At 41.3% G+C, this 23,145-nt stretch overlaps 1 protein-coding gene across 1 annotated transcript in view; it reads left to right on the top strand.

Moving 5' to 3' along the window:
- Positions 1 to 20,404, top strand: part of EMILIN2 (elastin microfibril interfacer 2) — a 30,372-nt gene extending 9,968 nt beyond the window's left edge. The window contains exons 3-8 of the mRNA XM_031588915.2: positions 3,465 to 3,640; positions 5,759 to 7,684; positions 12,170 to 12,499; positions 12,994 to 13,032; positions 18,811 to 18,945; positions 19,991 to 20,404. Coding sequence (XP_031444775.2) covers positions 3,465 to 3,640; positions 5,759 to 7,684; positions 12,170 to 12,499; positions 12,994 to 13,032; positions 18,811 to 18,945; positions 19,991 to 20,328 — 2,944 coding nt within the window. The 3' untranslated portion in view covers positions 20,329 to 20,404. The remainder of the gene's footprint in view (positions 1 to 3,464; positions 3,641 to 5,758; positions 7,685 to 12,169; positions 12,500 to 12,993; positions 13,033 to 18,810; positions 18,946 to 19,990) is intronic.
- The last annotated feature ends 2,741 nt before the right edge of the window (positions 20,405 to 23,145 follow it).

Raw genomic sequence — 23,145 nt, 5'->3', positions numbered from 1 at the left:
AAAATATTGTTAAAATCTGTCCAGTTGTGTGAAGAAGGAATTTTATATTGACGTTGTCTCTTTTCCTATTCTGAGTATATTTCGTAATCCCTGATGTGAATAAGTGAGCAACTTGATTGAAAGAACTGCAGATATAAATACAGACTTATTCAGTAGCTCCCAATCCTATGTCATTAATTATGTAGAACTGCAAATTATTTTTTGGATGTGCTCTCTACCAGAAAGTTACGTTTTGCTTTTGTTTTGTCAGAACCTTTTCCAAGAATATAATTGTGTTTGGTGCTGTTACACTGTTAAATCCTGGCACAGCCCTGGAAGTCTGCAGCTCCCCAGCTGAAATCCATTCTGTGAGCAAAGTCCTGGCTTTAAAAACTTCTTTTAAAAAGTTGTATAATTTATCCATATGAAAAATATTAAGCATGATTCCTTTAGATTTTTTTCTATATTCTTCTTTTGTATGTGATAGCGTCTTGTAATTTACTGTTAGCTGAATATTGAAGTCATCTGAAGGTGTCTGCATTGATGAACGTGACTATAGAGGAACTATGCATAAACTTGTCTGAGCTATGATTGAAGTGGCAGAAATGGTACAAGGAAAATTGCGTAATTTGAGTAATTTTGCACTAAAGTTGTCCTTATTCCTTTTACAGAATTGTTTTTAGCTATATTCTTAAACATTCTCTATGGAAAGAAATAGGGAGATGCAACTTGGTGGTGTCTGAAGACATCAAAATAGTTGGATTTGCAGGAGGGATTTTGGCCCTGAAACTGTAGGAAGGAACACACACAGAGCTGTGAGCAGTTAAGTGCTTTATGGAAATCAGAGAAAAGTATGTACTACCATTTCCGGCATAGGAAAATTGATCTGGAAGTTTGAGTTTGTACTTCAGTAATGCGGTGCTTGTGAGAGAGATGGTAATGACTCTTCAACCACTTCAAACCCCTAAAACGTCTAGCTAATCCTGACACTTCTCTGCCTCTAGCAGCTGGTTCAAAGGGTGGGAATTGTACCCAAATTCCCTAAGTGAGATGTGGTTTAACATTCAGATAAGCAAGCAGGAAAAGGAAATTCATGGGTGGCTGGGATGTTGTCCTTTCCAATGGTGCCTTCTACGCTGCACTAATCTATTTAATTTTTAAGCACTTGACCTTGAGATGTCTGCACTTTACACTTGTAAACAACATTCAGCAGACGTTTTCATGAACACAGTAAAAGAAATTATGAGCTTGAGACCAGCCCGCAGCTGTTTCATGTATGCTATTGCAAAGGTAAAGAAAAAAAAAAAAAAAAGACTGGAAACCCACTTGGAGTTAATGTTCACCAAGTCAGAATCAGAAAACCTGATAACCACAGCAGACCACCGCAGCTGGGAGTGGCTGACAGACAGATTTACAGCCAGACCCACCCTTGCCTTTCTGTTAAGAGAAAAGAGAATCCAGTATGGCTTGTTAGACTGACTACTGTTTAGTCCCAAAATAGTTGTGAAAAGACATTGTCTCTAGTCAAAGTAACTTTTTGCCCTTCAGTGAGAGGTTGTAGGGTAGATAATGGCAGAACAAGGGGAAATGGTTTTAAGTTGAAGGTGGGAAGATTTAGGTTGGATGTCAGGGGGAAGCTCTTTACCAAGAGTGATGAGGTGCTGGAACAGGCTGCCCGGAGAGGTCGTGGATGCCCTGTCCCTGGAGGTGTTCAAGGCCAGGTTGGATGGGGCCCTAGTATTAAATGTGGAGGTTGGTGGCCTTACATGTGGCAGGGGGGTTGGAGATTCATGATCCTTGAGGTCCCTTCCAACCGAAGCCATTCCATGATACTATGATTATAGATAAAGTGGTAACACAAAAGAGCACCGAGTATTTCCTCTGTGCAAAAATTAGAATATATTGTTGCAGAACTGGGGAAGAAACAAATTAGTAGTTAACACTTTGAACTCCCCCACCCCAAATTTGTGAAGCAGCTCACCAGAACACACACAACAAATGGCTATCAGATGTAGGACATATTAAAATTATGTCTGTGAAGTGGGAGATGTTGCATAAATATATATATATTTTTTTTCTTTAATTATTTGCAAATGTGGCAGGAGAAGCTGTGGAGATTAACGGTTAAACTCTGTTACATTCAATACAAATTGCTTCACGGTTGGCACAATACTTTCCATCTGATAGCTAATTACTGATTACTTTTAAACAAAAAGGGAGTTTGCATACTAATACAAGAAAACATTTAATGAAACATGGAGTCGATTCTTTGTGATAGCACAGCTGTTTCTGGTTCTGCACTTTATTCTCTGTGTCCTAAAAGACACCCTGTATGAATGAAATCTGTTGGAGGGCTCTTTGCCGCTGCCTTTTGTTTCTTGTATGGTATTACTGCTCTAGGGGCACCTCAGTTGGGAAGCACGTCCATCTTTAATGGAAGCAAACTGAAATAGCCTTCAAATAAAGACCTAAAAACTGTAGTAGAGAAGGCACTGTAAAATTAGTTTTATTCACAGAAAGGAATTGGCATGAGAAATTGGGATAACTTTTTGTTTATGTTGAAGACTGTGTTCCTGGTATAACCACTCCTGTTTTATTTATTTTCCTCATTTAGTCAGTATTTATTCCATATTCTTTCTTTATTCCATATTTACTTCTATCAATCCAAAATAACTATTCCTTAAATTGATGCAGTTTTTTATAAAATAAAACAGCTTCTGAAATTTGGCCTGGGGGGATTCCATGTTATATGTGCGTAAACAAAATTGTGGAAATAGTCTTGGTTAAAGAAAGTTGTGCATTTAGAAGCAGTTTGCTACTTAGTCGCTTTTGAGCAAGTAATTGGGGATCCTTGAAGTCATATGCATGTAAAGTGCAGAGGTTTGTCTGCAAGATCCTCTCCAGCTTAACTGGGACAATGAAGTGAGGAAAAGTTGCTTCCTTCACTGGTCCTTGCCTTTCTTCCAGCTCCTTCTTTCATGTCCTTATCTGACTCATGCTTTCAGTGTTTTGTCTTTTCCTGGAATAGTCTTCCTGGCTGTAACTGCTCTGTACACACAGATTATGAGGAATGTTTAAGTGGTGACTATGGAGAGACAAAGCAGGCAGAAACATTTTGTGATGTCAGGTTACTGCTAAAGGATCCTCATGGGTGGGTTTGTGATGACAAGTAGTTAGAGGAGAAAAGCTTTGAATTTATAGAGTAATCCATACTCTGGCAGTCACTGTTACTCTCAGCAGTGTCTGGTGGATGACCCTTCCCCCAGCATGTTATCCCACTTGCTCTGGCCATGCTTGCTCTCCCTGAAGTGGCCTTGGTTAAGTGCAGGTAACTTTAAAACCTGGACAAAAACATTTGTTCATTTGGTGTTCCAAGAAGAAAATGAAGTGCATATGAAATGATTTTTAAAGGGAAAACAATCTTAAGTTTGATCCAGATAACAGATTAGGTTACAAATAATTTAAAATACTCCCTGTTTTGGCAGATACCGAACAAGTTTCAGACCTCGGTACACGGTTGCATATAAGACTGTGACAGAGCTAGAATGGAGATGCTGTCCTGGGTACAAAGGTGAAGACTGCAGAGAAGGGCCATCGGAACAGCCCAGGGCAGCTCGCCGGCCCACGACACCAGCAAAAGCTATTGTGAAGAAAGGCTTGGGTAACTTTTTCTTTGAGTTTTGGTATGCATGATCATGTCTGGTTTCTTGCTTTGTCCTCTTAATAATCATTATGGTTTTGATTAAATCCAACTGCTGGCAGGTACAGGATCCATATGGAAGATACTGTGTGGTGGGAAAATAATAGCCAGGCTATCTTAATACAGAGAATTTCCTGAAGAATAACGAAGGGATGGGTGTGGAACACTGGCCATAAATGCCAGGTGTCTGCTCATGATTCAGGAAAATATTAAAGCCTTTTTTTTTTTTTTTTCTTTCCTAGTAGTATGAAGAGATATTGTGTTTGTTTGTTTCTTCAGTATTTGGGAAGAAAGCTATATTTGAGAGGAGCTGCTATTAAAAAAGAATATACTAATTTTAATACTAAGTAATTCTTCCTAGCAGTTTCACAGTGCTTTGTTTGTTCAAGGGCTTGAGCAGATTTTACAGATTAATATTAGATTACTTGCCTTAAGTAATAGGTAAGGGAATGATAAGCCTCAAATGCTGAAAAAATACCTTAAAGAATGAACGATATTTATATAAGATACTATATTCTTAAAAGGTAAGATGAGTGTTCTTACTGTAGCATTATGCCTTTTACCATTAAGAAAAGATGATGAAAAGATGTTTCCTTCCAAAGGGCTTTTTCACAGCATCGTAGGAGATTAATGTCACATATAGCACTTAGTCAGATTTCCAGTGGCTTTTTTAATGTAGTTGAATGAAGTGGTTTGAATACATGGCTCTAAATTATTCCTATAGATTATATACATTCTTTAAAAATAAGGCTTTTAAATATTTTAATAGCCCACCTAAAATATTACTTCCAAAGGTTGATAATAAAACACAGCAATCTCTTTAGTAACTTGTATGCTGCTTATATAGAGAGATTCTCTTTCTGCTGCTACAAAAAATCCCCAAAAAACTGTTTCAATGGAAACATGGACCATTGTGTATGTAGTAGCTATACACCATATGTTCATACTTCTTCAGTTTTAAATTGGCCACCATGCCAGTCTTGAATATCTTTTGTGCTGTCTTTAAGCTGAAATCCAGTTTAAAACTAAGAATAATTCCAATTTCGTGGCTTTCAGAACCTATCTTAATGTTGTCCTACCTTATAGCTTGAAACCAGTGCTAGGATTCTTTGGTCTGAAAATTTAACTGTTAACAATTCTTGAGCACAATATAGACACAGTTTGACAGGGAACTTTTCTTATTCTTAGCTGTTTACTTGTCATCTGAAAGAACTCTTCTGATGCTAAGAATTTGTGTATCTGTTTTCCATGATAAAGTATATTTTCTCCTTCACTTCTGCTTTTTAACTTCATTTTACTTGTACTTGTTCCTGTAATAGAATGCCTTTTCTGTGCAAAGGTCTTTGAATTTTGAATTATATGAAGGATATCGTGCAAAATCAGAATTGGGACTATGCATGATGTCCTTATAGAGTTTACTCCTTTGTGCATAATGGCAAAGGGGTGTGTAAATAAATAGTCTACTTGTACTTTTTTCATTGAAAGAGCGTAGTGCTAGTGTTACTTTAATTTTGGATATGCAAAGATTATGCTTCTATACACATTGTTTACTATTTAAATATGTATCAAGTTAGGGTTAGGGTTGCATAATTTTGAAGTGAGTGTGATAACAGGAGTGAAGAACTCTATCCAGTGTATGCATTTGAACTCAAATTCAGCAAAATACTGGAGCACAAAGGCTCTTCATGCACATAAGTTGTTGCTACTCAAATCTTCGATGGAAATTTAAGAGCAGCACATACTAAGTTATTGTTACAGAGGATACCATGGTTCTGAGAGAATTGTGCATTAACATATATAAATCTGTAATTAGTGTTTTATTAGTGATTTTCTGCTTGCTAATTTATTTAACAACAAGTATTGTGGCAAGAATTGGTCAATGTTCTAAAACTTCTAGTTTGAAATTATTTGGTAAAATTTTAATAACAAACTATTGAAAGAACAGATAGGAAAAGGAACAAGCATTGTGCATTCTAGAACATTATTTGGATTTCAGCAAAAGTACAATCGTTTTCAGTTGACTGAAACAGACACAACTAGGAATACTTATATAAAGACTTTGTTATTTCTTTGAAACAGATGCTGAACCAACAGAAGTGCCAGAACCTCCACCACATGAGAAGAAAATGCAGTTTTTTGAGGAAGAATTGTTCAGACTTACGCGATCAGTGATAGAACTTCAGTCCTCCTTGGCACGTGTGAACGAAAACCTGAAGCTGACTGTTCAAGAAGATGCCAGTAAAATGTTGGTCACTTGGCTGAACAACCTTTATGATCGCCCGGAGCCTGATAGTGCAGTTAGTGGTGAAACAGACAGTATTCATCTGCCTGGACTCCTCAGCAATAAAGATCAGAAAGACCCTTTTCTTGATTTTGAAGTGGAAGATCTAAAGTCTGAGCTAGCTGAGGTCAAAGAGGCTTTGAAGAACAGGAATGATAAGCTGGAGGAACTGAATGGTAAAGTAAAAGGCTATGAAGGACAGTTAAAGCAACTGCAGGAGGCAGCACAGGGACCTACAATAACAATGCCTAGTGACAATATATATCGGGAATATATAGACTCAAAATTTGAGTCCCTCAGACAGGAATTACTGGAAGGATTTGAAAAGAAAATGGCAGATCTGAAGAACTCTTGTGAATACAAACTACAGGATATCCAGCAGCAGTGTGATGACAATGAAAATAACTGTTTAGGTATAATAGATGTTATAAAAGGCAAAGAAAATGATTTGAAGAAAGAGATAAATTCTCTCCGTACTCAGATTCCATCAAACCATTCCAGTTGCTGCAAGGAGAGTGAGAGAAATGACTTGGGCCAGCAGATAAAAGATTTAGATAAGAAGCTTGACAGAGTTGTGGAAGCACACAGGATCTTGAACGTGAGAATAGATAATGAAATCAGTCGATTGTCAACTCCAGATTTGGAAGACATGTTTGGTGAGAGGCTGGAGGAGCTAGATGCAAGGATGAACATCACTGAACGAAATGCTGAAGAGCACTGCTTTTACATTGAGGAAACTCTCCGAAACACTATAGCTGTTGAGGCAGATGAACTGAGAGACTTGTTTGACCAAAAGCTACGGGCACTAGAAGATAGGCTAGGTGGCACTATTTTAGAGATGGCTAATACCACAGACCCAGATGGAATGTACATGAATCCTGTGCCTATCATGCCCAGTGACACTGGGTTTGCAAATGAGCAATTTACAGCAGAGATGAATCTCATGAAGAACAAACTGCTGTCCCTTGAACGCCTCTGTGGGCAGAAATGTCAGTCTGCACCACAGAGTATGGAGGACCTTCAGAAAGAGCTAGAAAATTGTAATAACAATTACAGTCACTTGCTTATGAAAACAGAGAACAACTCTGCTCTTCTGCAATTTTTAAATAGCTCTCTTAATGAGAAAATTAAGGGTAACCAGCGTGACAACCAGAAAATACAGAGAGATTTACGTGTACTCCGGTATAGTCTAAATGTCATGGATAAAGACGTGAAGAATATTCAAGATGGCTTGAATAGTTGCAAGGAGCAACTTTTGGGAGTCAACTCTACCTGTAGAAAGACACAAAGAGGTGTCTACCGAAAAATTGATCAAATGCAGAAGACATTTGCAAATCAAACCATTCATCCTAGTGATAATTGCTGCAGTGAAATGAGAGAGAGACTAGAACAAATAAATGACCAAATCCTGAATGATCATAGCAAGTGTAAAGAAAAGGCCCATGGTATGCAGGATGGTGTTTCAGATGTTGAAAGCAGAGTCTCACGTGTTGAAAAGGTTTGTGGCAAGCTGGACTCTGTTTCGGGTAGCTTGCAGAAGATAAAAGAAGGTCTAGATAAGCACGTGAGCAGCTTATGGAACTGCATACGTGAAATGAATGGAACTATATCATCTCATTCCAAAGATATTTCTGGCCTCAAAAATTCTGTCCAGCGGTTTTATAGTCAGGTCTCTAAAATCACCACAGACATGGAAGGCATGCTGAAATCACAGTCTGACACAAGTAAGTTTTCCTGCCTTTTTTATTTTATTTGCTTCTAACAGGCCTTCTTTTCTGAATCATATATACAGTAACTAAACAAAGGAGGAAAGAATTAATTTTACACTCTTACTGCTTTGTTTTTACAACAGCTGCAGTTTTGACTCTTTAGAACACCATAGAGAGCTTTGACTGCTTTTCAAAGGCATTCTTTAAAAAAAAAAAAAAAAAAAAAAAGTACCATGTGCTTTCATGCTTACTTTAAGCCAGAATAAGGGGAGAAGAAAATGTAATATTTTTAGATAGTGTATTTAAATGAGTTATAGTTAATAATTATCTGTGGGTGTTATTCCAATTAATTTTATTCAGCTTTATTTTTTGTATGTGCATATATATGAGATTATGTGTGAGAATCCCCCCAGCTAATTCCTCAAGGGTAAGCTGAGAAAATTGAAGACAAAGGAGTTTGAATTTGTGATAAGAAAGATTCCCTGTAAGTTTTTTCCACAGCATGTGTTAATAATTATAACTCAGCATCAACTTTTTCATGTGCAGCTTTCACAAACAAGCTCTGGCATATTTTGATGTGTCAATTTAACACTTCATAGCCCTGCCAGAAGTTTGCATTCTCAGAGTGTAGTTGGCAAGTTGACAATGTGCTTACGTCAGCACTGGCATTGTTTTCACACCTCGGCCAATTCTGTTAGTCATCCAGCTTGTTTGCTTAATGTGCCTTCCCTGTGAGTTTCAAGTTTGTGTTAGAGTGGTTGAGAAGCAGAGGCACATCCTCTCTGGTACATAATACCATGAAATGGTGACTTCTGCATGTCAGTGAACCTGGCCATGATGGTTTAGAGACCTTGCCAAATGTCAGTCACTCCCCCCTGCAATTCTTGCCTAAAATTTCAGCAGTGTTTTTTGATAGAATCAGAGTTTACCGAAGCAAGTTGGTTTCCTGTTTCTGTTTCCATGAGGGAAAAAAAAGCAAAACCAACATAGGAAGTTCAGACTATTCTGAAATTTCATTTTTCAGTTGGTTGCGTAGTGCAGGGGATACTTCTCGTTTTAATTCTGTGTATATCTGAGGTAAATTTGACACAAGGCAAATTACTGTATCAAAATTGAGATAGAGGTGCCATGTTTGGGGCTGTCCAGTCCTGCCGGAGTATTAATTCCTGGATGAAGTTGGTGCCTTCAGAGGAATGCACCATGCATTCGGGTGGTGAGAGAGCAGTAGGAAAGAGGCCAATTTCTGTGTCTGGCCCTAAATCTGAAGAAAAGGCACTGAAAGAAAACCTCATAGGTTGTTGGAGCTGGTGGTGGTTGGGAAAGATCTGATGCATAACTGAGAGTGTGCTTGTGTGCATGGAAAAGTTTCTTCAGGAAAGATCCAAGGTAAGAATGCTTCTCCCACCCCCAGGCAAAGACTTGAAAGCTTGTGCTAGATGTGTTTGTTTTGAATGTTTGATTAAGACCAAATGTATTGCAGTACTTAACACAAAATCCTTCTGAGGTGAGAAGCTCTTGTATGAAGTACTAATTAATTATTTTCTTTTTAATTCTCTTCCATTGAAGGCAGAAGTGAGGAGGAATAGAAGAGGTCCATAATTCTTGGATATTCTTAGTAAAATCTTCTTTCAACCTCTATTACAGCATTATAAGGCATTAGAAAGCCTAAGCTTACCTGGGCTGCCATAGCATAATTCAGTTTCATAGCAGAGCTGTTCTCTGCATCCATCACTGGGTTTTAAGGCACCCAGGGAGAAGCCCAGCTGTTAGAGCTGGGAAGTGCGAGTAACCTGGGCGGCTGGTTCTGCTTCAGGCTGCTTCTGGCCTCTCAAGGGTTCATGTGTTGATTGTCAAATGTTTCCAATTAGAATAATACCGTCTAGCACAGCAGTCTGGGTAAATTTTGATAATTGGAGGTCCAGAAAGATTTTGGCAAAAGAGCCTTTTTGGAAAGCAGTTTGGGAGCCCCGTTACGGGAGCTGGGCGCAGCTCTAACAGTTTTTACTTTCATGGTCAGTGTGACTGCAGGATCCTCTCTGATACCGATGCTGATTGGAAAGGTTTTCAGTTCTGGCTGTAGATCAGTGCTGAATTTCTTCTGTGCTATTTGCCAGTGTATCGTAGCATTCAAGTGATATCATTCGACTTCAGAAGGACCAGAACTGGAACAACTTATTATTAATATGGTTGTTGAGGGCGGTAAGGCAAGGATACTTCAGAAGGAATGCAACTTCAACTCTTATCACTGAATTTAAGAGCGTTGCTATATTTTCTTCAGAATTTTTTATTCAGATGTTTTGAATTCAGAGCCCAAACTAAGACACTGCATTAGAGAATGGCTGCGCATGACAGCACATAGAGACCCAGAGGCCAGAAGCATGTGGTATTAGTTTGGATTTCTGGTGAAGATTGCATAACTTTGTTCTGTTAGCATTAAACAAGGTGATGGCAGGTGGTGGTCTGCTCCAAGCACATAAATGACTGCATATGATGTATTTGCCAAGGTAATGCAATCCAGCCATGTTTTGTCCAAAATAAAATGATTGCTGCCCCCAGCTCCTCATTTTATACTACAAGTCCTTGCAGAAGAGCTTTCTCATTCTGATCTGTTCCTCCCTGCAGACACAATTGCTCTTCAAATGTTGTGAAACTAAGTGCTGTTAAAGTCAGAGGTTTCTTTTTTGCTGCTGGCTTTTCATACGGATTCACAAAACTTTTTGGTGGATGGAAGTATAGTCTCATAGCCAGCTGCTTGTAGTTTGCTTTGGTTACCGTTATTTGACCTGAGCTGCAATTCCTCTGGTGATTGTCTCTGTAGAAGAGTTTGAAAAATAACAGCTAAGTATCATCTGCTGAGCTTACAATCTAAGAAACAGACTGCATGCTCTGCATTACATCAGTGAGAGATAACATTAACTGTTAGCATTGTATCACAAATTAGGATCATAAATCACAGAAAGGTGTGGGTTGGAAGGCACCTCAAAGCCCACCCAGTCCCACCCCATGCCATGGGCAGGGCTGCCGCCCAGGAGCTCAGCTGCTCAGGGCCCCATCCAACCTGGCCTTGAGTGCCTGCAGGGATGGGGCATCACAGCCTCTCTAGGCAGCTGTGCCAGCGCCTCACTGCCCTCTTAGTAAAGCGTTTTTTCCTAACATCTAACCTAAATCCTCTTTTAGTTTAAATCCAGGGCAAAGAACTCATTAAGTTCCTCAGCTTTCTCCATGTCTAAAGAAGCCAGTTCTCTCTTCTCATTTCCCACAGGGTACACTCTCCTTTGCTTGTCTTTTAGGACCGATGTAAAATCAGCCAGCAAAGCTCAGAAGGACTTTTTTAGAGGGCATATAGCAAATGAATGCAGGTGTTACGAGACTGTGACTTCGGATAGCCTTGTAGTAATCTGGAAAGCTTATGTGAAGATCTTATGAGACGTATGGAGGGCCTAGGTCCTGCTGCAGACTCTGTGGAGTGTCTGGCGTGGCGAGTTGAATTGGGTAGTTTGCAAGAGGATGTTTGTCCATTTCTCATTCCCATCCCTTTGCCTAAAGTCATGTTTCAGTCTTAAATTTCAACAAATATATCCAGTGCTAATGTACAATATCGATATAGTTAGAAATTTTTTACCATGCTGAAATGTGCATTTAGGCAGGAACTTTTTTTTGTTAATGCCATTCTTGATGTAGACATAATTCAGCTTCACACTTCAGAGGATATTGTATCCTTAAATTTAATCTAGGACTTCATTTATATGAATACATCATAATTCCTATAAGGGATTTAGAACTGGAACAGATCTCAAATGTAACTGTGTCAGCCCTGATGTCATATGCATTGGCTGCCCTGCTGGAAAACTCTCCTAATGGTATCTCTTCTTTTTAAACAATAAAGGCACTTTGGGTAAATTATGTCCTGGGGTTCTGCCTTTGTTGCTAGAAAATATTAGTAATGGGAGCACTTAGAATTATCAATTCATTGCTTTTCAAAGGAGAGGGAAAAAAAAATAATCCCTAAGCCAGTATCCATTTACTCTTTTTCTTCTGTGGTTTTTTTTTTTTTTCATGGTAATACTCAAGGCTTGGATATGAACAAGTCTGCTCTGTGCTGGGTGCTGAGGGCAGAGTAGAAGGAAGAGATGTCAGCAGGAGGGATTGACGTGAAGGAAGGAGGGAGGGCATGAAGCGGAGATGAAAGCACTGGTGGGAGGCAGCTGTAAAATACAGGCCAGCTTGGTACAGAAAGCCCAGGCTGGACTAATTAGGGAGTGTTCACAGGTTGCTTTGACTGTTGCTCTTCCCATCCCTGTGGCACAGGCTGAAAAAGCGGGCAGTCTGTAGTATTTCAAGCGCATTGTGGAGTTTTGCCCACGTGGCTCAGTGCCTGAGTGGTAAGATGGTCTTGAACTGAGTCCCATTTAATTTTGAAATATTTTCATCAATGTGCGTACAGCAATTCTGTTTTAGGCAAATCATTCTTGGTTATTTTCTTCTTCAAACGTTCCAAAGGGCGAGCGGAAGCACCGCGGCAGGCAGTGCCACTGAGACCTCCGCTGCAGCCCCAGCCTGGCACACCCCTGCTGCCCTCCAGGCCCAGGATCCAGCCCCCACGGCAGCGGCCCCCGCTGCAGCCGCCGCAGCCCAGGCCTCCACGCCCAGCGCTGCCTGGCTCAGCTCTGACTCCATTCCTGCCTGGCACGACCGGGATCATCCTGGAAACCGGGGAGGCCGGACCTCCTGGCACAGTGCTGATGTCAGGGAGAGGCCGGCTGAGAAGCGTCGATGGTCAGGCTGGTCAGAGCACCATGCCCATTGCAGAGGGATACGCTGGAGCACCAGGTGAGAGTCAAATAAATAGCGAATTCTTCAGTGAGACCCGTGGACTTTTTTAGGGGGCCTTCCTGTTCACCCTTACAGCTATTTGGAGCAGGCTTATGGCAGAGGTGATTTGTCATGGAGCTTGGCAGCCTCCAGCTGGCAATGGAAGTAGGGGAAAAGTGCTCAGTGCCAGTGTTGTTACCTTTGCCAGGGCTGTGCAGAGCATGATGTCAGTGGGACTGACATGAAATTTTTGGTGAATACAGCAGCATTTGCCACTAGGGAAGCTTAACTTTTTCTTCCTGTAGTGCTTATAGTATATTAGAATAAGAATTTAGTTTTCTTTGCCACAACCACCGCAGCTTAACGATAATCTGAGCATTTTGTAGGAGATGCTGTTTGTTAACTATTTCAGTAGGTTATTTTATGTTAACAGAGGATGTTTTTCTAGAAGAATGCAATGATACTTTGTCATAATGTACAATTACATACCATGCAACACTTTTCCTTTTCAGGATATCCAAAGCTATCGCCTCCAACCATAGACTCACAAGGTAAGACCATTGTTTCCTAGAAATTCTTTACACAGGTGCTTTATTTCAGACTCTGGAGAGGTCTGGCTGGGAGAAGAAAGTGATGTTGAGGAAAATCTGACACGTTTTTACTCTACCCAAGCATTAAATCTGCATCCTTTGAAAATTTGATCTTAAAAAATAATTTATTTGGGGCTATTGTTGCTTATTTTGTGGGGTTGGTTTTTTATTATTTATTATGAAGGGTTTCTGTTTCCTAGCAAATGTCAGGACTGATCTTTTTTCCTTTTAAGTAAAAAAATATATAATTCTTTCCGATGAATTTAATATTTCTTTAGGAAGAGATTAATAAGGCTGATTCTAAGGTCAGGAAGCACTGTTAGTAACTGAGATAGCATGCGAGTTGGTCCTTCTCATGGGGGAGTTTCTGCCTTTGTTGAAAAGATGACAACATGTTCCTGACTACAGTGAAAGTAGGAGTGTTCCCACTGTCCACAACCATTTAGAAAGATGTAAAATGCAGTTTTCTAGGTTAAGTGTGGCTTTATTATAGTTGTTCATATCATAATTCACTCATGGATTTGTATGATAAACAGTTATATTACCTTTGTGTGGGAGACACTAGTTGGCCTCAATAACTATGTTGATGGGGTGCTGCCTGCCCTACAGCCTCACACCCTAGATATTATCAAAGTCTTGTGAATGATATCCTGTGAATATTCCCACCCTTTCTTCACAAAGAATGATTTCATCTACGTTTGTTTAAGTAGATGTAGTCATAAGTAGATACAAAATCAGGGCTTGATGGCGTCCAAAATCCCAACCTTGGGTTTTAGTTTAGTAGTCTTAACAAAATTACAGGTGCTCTTTGTGAAGACTGTTCTGGGGTGTGACAAGAAGAGCTGTGAAGAGTCGATGTCATAATTCTGATGTCTATACTTCCTAATTAAAAATCTATCAGAGCCTTGAAGCAATCTTGAGGATTGCAGTGGCAAGAACAAGCAGCAATAGATAAGGCTTCTGGAAAAGGATGTGAAGTAAAGAAAAGCTCATTTATCTCGATGCCAGCAAACTCATATAAATGATTTCTGTGATAAATGGATATCCTGGGGGTTTATTCTTCTCTTTACAAACTTCTGCAGTTATAGGCAGCAGTATTTTAATAGGTTTATGCTAAAAATGTATGAACTTGTGCATGTTAAAAATGTTAGAAGGGCAAGGTGGGGTAGCTGATGTGCATGATTGCTGCTTGGTGGAACGTGTTGCAACAAAGGGTATCACTCTGAGATCTAGAGAGAGGCAGGCTCAACCAAGGAGTTATTTTTCCTATCTATGCCTCTGAAGACTATCTCAATATAAGACAGACCTGCTGATCTGTCACACTTCACCCAAAATGCCCTGCAGACCCTGAGGTCAGATAAGGTCGTAGAAAGCAGTTAGTATGGTGTGGTACAAATGTGATGTGGCACAAATAGCTATTTTACTTATTGTTGTTTACTTATTGTTGGGGCATTTACACCCACTGACCCTAATCATGCGAGTGGGGACTGTTTATAAATAGCAGTGACAGAGAGCTCTTTGGGGCAGAAGACAGCAGCTGAAAAAGTTATAGAAATTAACAGCTGAGAAAGGGAAGATTTGGGATTTATTGGAGGAAGAACTTAGGTAAGATGTTGAGGAATCTTTCATACATAATTCTAGTTAATGATGTCTTTGTCAGTCTTCTACATTTTATGGTACTGAAATTGTTGTTTGAAAGATCAAGCCTTGTTCTATAGAATCATAGAATCATGGAATTGCTCAGGTTGGAAAAGACCTTAACGATCATTGAGTCCAACCACAACCTAACCAAACTACCCTAATTCTAACAACCCTCTGCTAAATCATGTCCCTGAGCAAAGTCCTATAATTCCTAAAGCAGAAAGCATGTATTATTAAATTGGCCTTCTAAGTACTCCCTTTTATTTCTGATTCCCTTTCATTTCTGTTTCTGAGCAAGGAGTTTATCATAAAGGTGAGCTAAGTACCAGGACCAAAGTTCATCCACTTAATCACTTTTACTACAAAAAGTGTTGAATCAACTGTTACTGAAAAAAAGCATCATAAGCAGATATTGAAGCATGACAATTTAAGAGCCATGAGAACTTTTCTTTACTGACAGTTGCAGAGGCAGAGGTCATAGACTGGTTGATGAACTGGTCTGGGAGCCAATAAAAAAGTGCTTGAAGATCCCCAGTCAGACAGCTGGGCAAAGACAGAGCCAAGGAGAGAATTTGGACACTCTGATCAGCATACAGAGGATCACAGTGAAAAAATTTCACTGAAAGCACAAACTGCCTTCCCCACTCTCTGGTTTGCATTATTGGTAGTGCCCTGAACTCTGCAGTTCTGATGAAGGTTGACTGCTTCTCTCAGAGAAGCTTTACAGGAGGTTCAGGTTGGATATTAAGAAAATTTTCATCTCAGAAAGAGCGGTGAGGCAGTGGCACAGGCTGCCCAGGGAGGTGGTGGACTCACTGACCCTGGAGGTGTTGAAAAGTATGAATGTGGCACTGGGGGACATAGTGGGCAGTATTGGTGGTAGGTGGATTGTTGGACTACATGATCTTAGAGATCTTTTCCAGCCTTAATGATTCTGATTATTGTGCCGTGTAGTACCAAAAACTGCTGAGCCAATGAACCCTAGTGCTGTATGAACATTGCTGAATATATGCAGATGAATGTTGATTTGGGCTTTTTAGTTCTTCTCACTTGTCTGACATTGAGCCATCTCCATATGACGTATGACAGTAAAGCTATGGGACATGTTCCAAATATAAAACCATGAGGTTTATTGTGATGGAAGATTTGTGCTGCTGCAGGTGCTCCTTGATTTGAAGAAAAAATTTATTGAATACATAAATTCTCCTGCTGTGCTTGTAATGGACTCTCTTGCTTATTTAGCCCTTCCTTTTGATTGTTTGATCGGGAACAACATTCTGGTTATTACGCGATAATGATTCAGTGCAGTGGAAGGCATTGCACCAGTGGTTGTGTTTTGCCACTGTTTGTATGAAAAAACAGCATAATTCACAGAAGCAGACTTGAAGGCCTGGGTAGAGGACAGATATTTGTGCAAGGAACAGTAGGTCAGCCACAGGGCAAACCTTTCCGTGCTGAGATTTGTAAAGTAGGAGCAGTAAGAGCAGAAAGAGCTGTTATGGGCAGACTCTGAGGCAAAGTAGTTGTGTCTTCATAGCACACTGAATGAATTATAGAATCATTAAAGTTGGAAAAGACCACTAAGATCAGCATGTCCAACTATCAGCCCATCCCCACCGTGCCCACTAACCACGTCCCTCAGTGCCACATCCACACGGTTCTTGAACACCTCCAGGGACAGTGACTGCACCTCCTCCCTGGGCAGCCACTGCATCACTGCTCTTTCTGAGAAGAAATTTCTCCTATTGTGAGTTATGATCCATTTCAGAAACAGGTGACTTTAGCAGAGCTCACAGGCCCTGTGAATCTTTTGTGAAGCTTTTTCTCTGTCAAGCTGTGTCTGCATGAGGATGGTGTATGTGATTCCTGGCTTTTAAATGCTTTGAAGCTTTTCTTCCTGATTTTTATGTAATTCCACGTCGCTAGCTTAAGTGAGCGGTTCCAAGCCCAGACCTTGCCTTGAGAAACTGATCTCTGTGTGAGGAAAAGCATTTGCAGGTGGGGATATGTGTGGGAGGTTGGATCACTTCTCTATAAGGTTCTGCAAAAGCATTGCTGAGAGATATTGGTAGGACTTCTGCAAGCTTCAAACAAGCACAGCTGCAGTTGGAAATCATAGAATCATAGAATGGCCTGGGTTGAAAAGGACCACAATGATGATGTAGTTTCAACCCCCCTGCTATATGCAGGGTCACCAATCACTAGATCTGGCTGCCCAGAGCCACAGCCAGCCTGGCCTTGAATGCCCGCAGGGATGGGGCATCCACAACCTCTTTTAAACTAATCTACAGGATATTTAGAGGCATTTAAGATTTCTTCTTTAGACCAGTGCTCATAAAACTGAGCTGATGGCTCAAAAGAACAAGGCTGCAGATCTGAAGCAACTTCAGCAGCAAAATCTAAAGTCTATTCAAACAATTATTGTCAGTGCAGGAAAACCTAAGGGAAGCTGTGGTGAGCCAGGACAGGAGTCACTTCCCCATCCGGATGGTATGTAGCTGCTGTGAGTTCCAGCACAGCGATTATGGGCAAGCTGCACGGTTTGTGCCATCTGTACTGTGTGACTGTAGGTGAGAGGAACCTGTCTGAGTCAACCAGCGAGAAGTTAGTTGATGTGCATTAACAGTTGGTTTCAGTCTCAGAGTAAGCTGAGAGTAGAAAGTGGTGTTAAAGTGCTGGAACTTTGCAGGAGCTCCTTAAGTAGACTTCCTGCAATTCATTTGGGTCCTTTCGAACAACTTCATCTCAGTTCAAAGGAGCTCCTGCACGTGCACTGGCAGCTAAAAGGGCTTCTGTCTCATGCTCACAAAGCAGGCTAAGTACTGAATGAGGAGATTTCCAAAGATACACGAGACATCTGGTTAATGGCCCCGAAGGGAACTGCTGGTGGTTATTTGCATCTCCTTCCCTTAAGTTCCCCTGTGTCTGTGCCAAGTTACTCAGGGGAAAAAAAAAAAAGAAAAAAGAAAAAAAAAAAAAAGTCTAGCGCAGCATTGGTATATTCTCATTGTAGATAAAGATTTGTCACTTCTTCTGTATTGAAGTGAATTGAATGGTTGTATCATTGGTTTCTGATGGTTACTGTCAAATTGAGAGAAAGAGGAAACAAATATTTATTTTAAGGAAGGCAGAGCAAGGAGCAAGGACTGGCACAGCACAGAGATGACATGGATCCTAATCTGAATAGGGAAGAAGAGAAAGAGCAGCCAAGGGGAACTTTAAGTGTATTCATTACTTACCACTAATTGTCTGAGCACAGCAACAAGAGCTGACCACTGCTGGCAGTGTTCCTGCTTAGGGGGAATGTGTAGAGGGAAGGGAGCTAAAACAGAACAAGCAGGTGAGTGATCACTTAAGTCTTGTCTTTAAGTCTGTCTGCCTAAAAGCTAAATTTTGTCCTAATTGTCCAAAGGACATTTCATCAGTCACCAGTTTAACTGCACTGCTTAGCTGGTGGAATTGTGGAATACTCATGTGTCTGTCTGATTTGCTTAGAAAAAAAAGTAAAGATATAGAGTGAAAAATTCCCCAAAAGAAAAGGAGAAGAGCCCCAGAGATGGTTCTCTTTGTTGGAATACCTGTTGCTTTGGAGATATTTTTGCCTCTTTAGCAGAGGAGATCAGAGCTGTATGCAGCTTCTCAACCAGGAAAGCTGGCATGAACTATAGACCTTCAGCACTTCTGTTGCCACTGTGATGGTGATACAGAGCAGAGATGTCCAGGGGCAGCCTGAATCCCGTGGAAATTTTATGGCAGAGGCTTGCTAAATTCAGGTGCAGCATGATTTGCACTTGCAGCATTTATGAGCCACATTCCTCTTCCTTAGAAGGAAAAACTTGTAGGCAGTGCCTGTTTTCTGACTGGGAGCTGGGAGGCTGTGGCCAAGGGGGAAGTGTTACAGTACTCAGTTAATGTCTTTTTTTATGATGAGACACCTGGGGCTTGGGCCAACAGTATGTAGTCTGCTAATTCTGGCATCCCTCAAGGGCTAGGCTGAGTGGTGTACCTGTGGGAACAGAGACACTGGGTTATAAACCATTACAGGGAAGGGCTGTGTTGTCCTGACGTGATCCTAAGTCATGTTCTTACCCATTTTAGGACCTGCTGCTGCTGCGGCCTCTCTGGTGTCCTTTTCAGCTGGGCTCACGCAGAAGCCTTTCTCCAGTGACGTTGGTGTGGTTCACTTTAACAAAGTGCTCGTGAATGATGGGGATTATTACAACCCCAATACAGGTAACAGCCAAAAAACGGACCCACAGAGGTGCCAGATGGCAGCAACAGGTTACGAGGGTATGATGCCATCCCTGGCCTTGTGTTGCATTGAACAAAACAAAATACATGAGTCCACCCAAACCAGATCCACCACGGTAGGAGCTTCCCATGGATTTAGCAGGCGCACACTTGTAATATTTGGTTTTTCACACCATCCCAATCATGCTGAGGCACAGCTCATCTCCAGCACTGCTGGTCTGTGTTCCCACCCCACCTCAAGCAGCTGCATCCAGTTAGAGCTGAGAAGCACTTGCTAACCCACCTCACTGTGGCCTGGGTAGAGGAAGGAATGAGGTAATGTATTTTACCTCCCCATTGATGGTTACCATGGCCACCTCTTTCTCAAGTGTCACGTCACTTGAGGATGTTAGGCGTGCCTCAACCTACTGGACACTTGCACAGCATGTGGCTGCCTTTTGATTCCTCACCCAGCTATGAGTTGTGGCAGCTCCTTAGGACAGGTGGCTTCTGAGCGTGGACAAGACATGTTAGTTAAAATCTTTAAGGACTGGTGGGCTCTAACACAAAAGAAGCAGTAGGATTATATGTGTATCTCTGCAACAGGAGAGTGGCCACATCCCAGGCAGTGCACCTGCAGCACGATGAGGCATGCCTGTGCCTGGTTCCTTGCTTCTAAGGCTTCAGTGTAAACCATCTCTGTCTGCACCTGAAACACCTCCTGAACTTCCATGAGATGGCTCTGTAAAGCTAAGGGCTGTGCAGAATTACTGAAAGCTGTCATGACTTAAGTGTACATCCCTGTGGTGTTGGTACTTTCTGCAAGCCGAGCTTGGAAGTTCTAAAATGAATGGTAATGGAACAGTCCTGTAGCTAAACACTCTCCTTCGTCTTCATAACTGCTTCAGCTGGCTGAGCTGATCCTATCGCAGTTATCTCTGTGAGCAATGGATAACCCATGTTGCTTCGTGTTTGTCATTGTGCATAGGATGCTTGGGCTGTCCACGTTGACCAACTCAGACAAGCTCAGCCTGTTTCTCTCCCGCAGGCATATTCACATCACCATATGAAGGGCGCTACCTGATCACAGCTGTGCTGGCTCCGGAGAGGGATGAGTATGTTGAAGCAGTGCTGTCTGTCTCCAATGCAAGTGTTGCTCAGCTGCACACGGCTGGGTACAGAAGGGAACTGCTGGAGTACCACAAACCCTACTCGGGGAAACAGACCTGTGGTGGTCCTGGAACATTCCACCTTGTTCTTCACCTCAAAGCAGGAGATGAAGTAAATGTCGTCGTAACAGGAGGCAAACTGGCCTACACAGACTCTGATGAAATGTATTCCACGTTTAGTGGGGTTCTTCTTTATCCTTCTATTTCCCATGTTTAGGTCCACCATTAAACAGGAGAGAAGGGTAAGATATTCTGAAGAAATTAAGTGTAATAAAATTCAAAGCTTTAATATATTCAGTTTATATATTTGATTTCAGTGATGAGTTTGTCTATAATGAAACCTTTTCCTTGTCCTCAGTTACCAGAGATAGCTACAGCAGACCTGGTTCTGTAGCCAAACTAGCTCTTTCCCCAAGTCTTTGTTTACCTGTACAGACAGAACAGCTGTTAAGCAACAGTTGCATTCTGAGTAAATACTTCTCCACTGTGCTCTTATCCCCTATTAAATATCCTTTTCAGTTTTATCCTCAGTTTATCTCTGCCAGCATCCCAAGTGTATCAGAGTTTACATCTTAGCTGAAGTTTACAGCTGCAGTCAGCTATTTTTGTGCTTTCAGTAAAGCAGGGACAAGAAAGTGAGATTGTACAGGACACCATTGATGACTTCCTAGTCCTTGTGTTCTTTAATAATATGTTGTCAGTACATTCTCACAAACCAAAAAACAATTGCTAACAATGGTGGTGCAAAGCAGAAAATGATGTTTGCATCAAGTTTTTTTCTCACCTTTAAAGACCAAGCGCTCAGAGAGGGGGTGAGTGATTCCAGAACTGCAAGGAGGAACGTCCCTTGGCCCAGCTTTTTACTGGGTAGGTGAGAACTTTAAAACTTTTGACAGTGATGCTCTCTGGAACTCTTACAGTATTTGCATTAAGAAGGTATTTTTCTTCTTTGTTGCATTGTAAAAGATAGGCCAGAGGAAAAGCAGATGATATGGGAAAACAGACTTTTTAACCAGTACTGTCCAGTGTACAAACAACGCACCAGAGGCACTGTGACTTTGTTTTAGCAGCCTCCTGCTTCAAGTGAGCTTTGTTTTACTTGTTTCACCATTCAGCATCAGTTGCTATGGATGGAGCAACTTCCCTCTTAGCTTAAGCCCATTCAGTGCAACAATGATTTGTTTCTCCTGTGAGCCACTTCTCACTGAAGGTGAGAAAAATGGCTTTTTGTCTCTCTTAAGTTAACATTTTGAGCTCCTCTGTGGCTGGAAAAAAATCTTAACCATGCTTTGATATGGGCAGAACTATTCACTGCCATCTATATGTTATACAAGTGGATCATCTTTTCATAGTCTATTCATCCTGCATAGAGCTGTATTTATTATCACAGTGGTTTGTGTAGTACATACTTCTTATGAATCCAGAATGGCTTTTCATAGCACAGACCAGGTAATTCCTTTACGTGAAGGGAGAATTCCTTGTGCTGTAAGCCTTCAGCTGAAGCCTTTCCCATCTGAGGAGGTCAGATGAACACTTGTATTTGTTGCATAGTTTTGGAATAGATACTCCCCCATAACTCTGTTTCCAGGCAATGAGATGGGACCGTCCCACAACAAATGATCACATCCTGGAAGTTGAGCTGCCTTTGAGAAAAGCAGACAGAAAAAGCTCTATCCCCTCAGGAGCTCTGCGTCAGTGCCTTTGCAGATATAGGAAGGAGCAGAGGAAGGAAATGGCCAGCAGATTTTTAAAGCACGTGAATGAAAAAAGTCTCCTGGCACCTGATTTTCAGCAGTTAGGGTTTTGCTGCTGAGCAGGAGGTAGTGCTGGATGTATTCTGCAGCAGAAAGGCTGTGGGTGCAGGAGCAGCTGTAGGCAGCAACTGAAGGCACCTGGCACACTTGGCAGCCTGGGGAATGGAGCCAGCCCCTCTCCCTTCCCTGAGTTGTCCTGACCTGTGCCAGAGCCATTAGCATGCAGTTAGCAACCATGTGCCCATTCAAGAGTGTCCTTTCTTCTGTCCTAAATCAACAGCCCACTGCTCTCTCACTCCTTATAGGTCTCAGCATTGAAGGGACAGACTGGAAAGACTTCTTTATAGTCTTTCTGAAAGCCAATTACATCAACTGTATATATATATATTCTGAATCAATTTCTCATTATGTATGAAAGCTGTAGGCTAGAGGCATTTTTCCTTTTAGGATATTTTCTACTCTCCTCGAGAAAGCTGTGTGCTCTAAGAAGCTGGCTGCCGTCTCTGTGTGACTCAGTATTGTTGCATTTTGGTGCCTGTTCTAAAAATGACTCATGGAAACAAACAAAGCAAGCTGAGTGCCTGGGGAGTCCCAGCTGGCAAACACCACCTCTTCATTTATTTTTTTTCCCCTCCAAGTGAGGCAAATTTTTAAGAATCAGCAGTGCAAGTTTAGCACTGGAGTTCTGTAGGTTTCATCACCTGATTCTCACCTAACTGCTCCTCCAGGCTTCTACCTCCAGCACACGCATTCTCCTGAGCACAGTGCCCTCGTGGCACAACGCTGTCTTTTGCCAGGAACCTCCTCCTTGCACTTGGGATCTGAGAGTGATCCCATACAGTGCAACACAACCAGTCACATGCAGCTAAAATTTTCTAAACTATATCACAGCAGGAGTGGTTCTCAGGGGTGTATTTTGAGAATACCTTATAGCGCTTTTAGGGATAGTTTCCCATTCACTATCTCTAGTGATAGCTAAAGCTATGAACTATGAATGTTGATGAGGAACCTCTGCATTACACTCCTGCTTTGCTTGAGAAAAATGAACCTTAATTACCACTGTCTCAGTAATTGCTGTAATCGGGGCAAGTGGCTCAGATCTTCTCAAAGCTTTCAGGCATAATATCTGCCCAGCTGGGCTCATTGAGATGCTGTAGTACAGGAAAGGGGGATCAGAGATCCAGTTACTCCTTCAGTCAGAACTTCATTACAACATTAAAGCAAGATTCTTTGGCAAATCAAGCAAAATTATCTTGTCCCCTGTGCTCCTGTTTCCTATC

This window comes from Phasianus colchicus, chromosome 3, assembly GCF_987193195.1.
Source record: "Phasianus colchicus chromosome 3, bPhaCol1.hap1.1, whole genome shotgun sequence".
Lineage (NCBI taxonomy): Eukaryota > Metazoa > Chordata > Aves > Galliformes > Phasianidae > Phasianus > Phasianus colchicus.
Note: the sequence above shows the minus strand (reverse complement) of the source record. Positions and strands in the feature narration are given on the sequence as shown.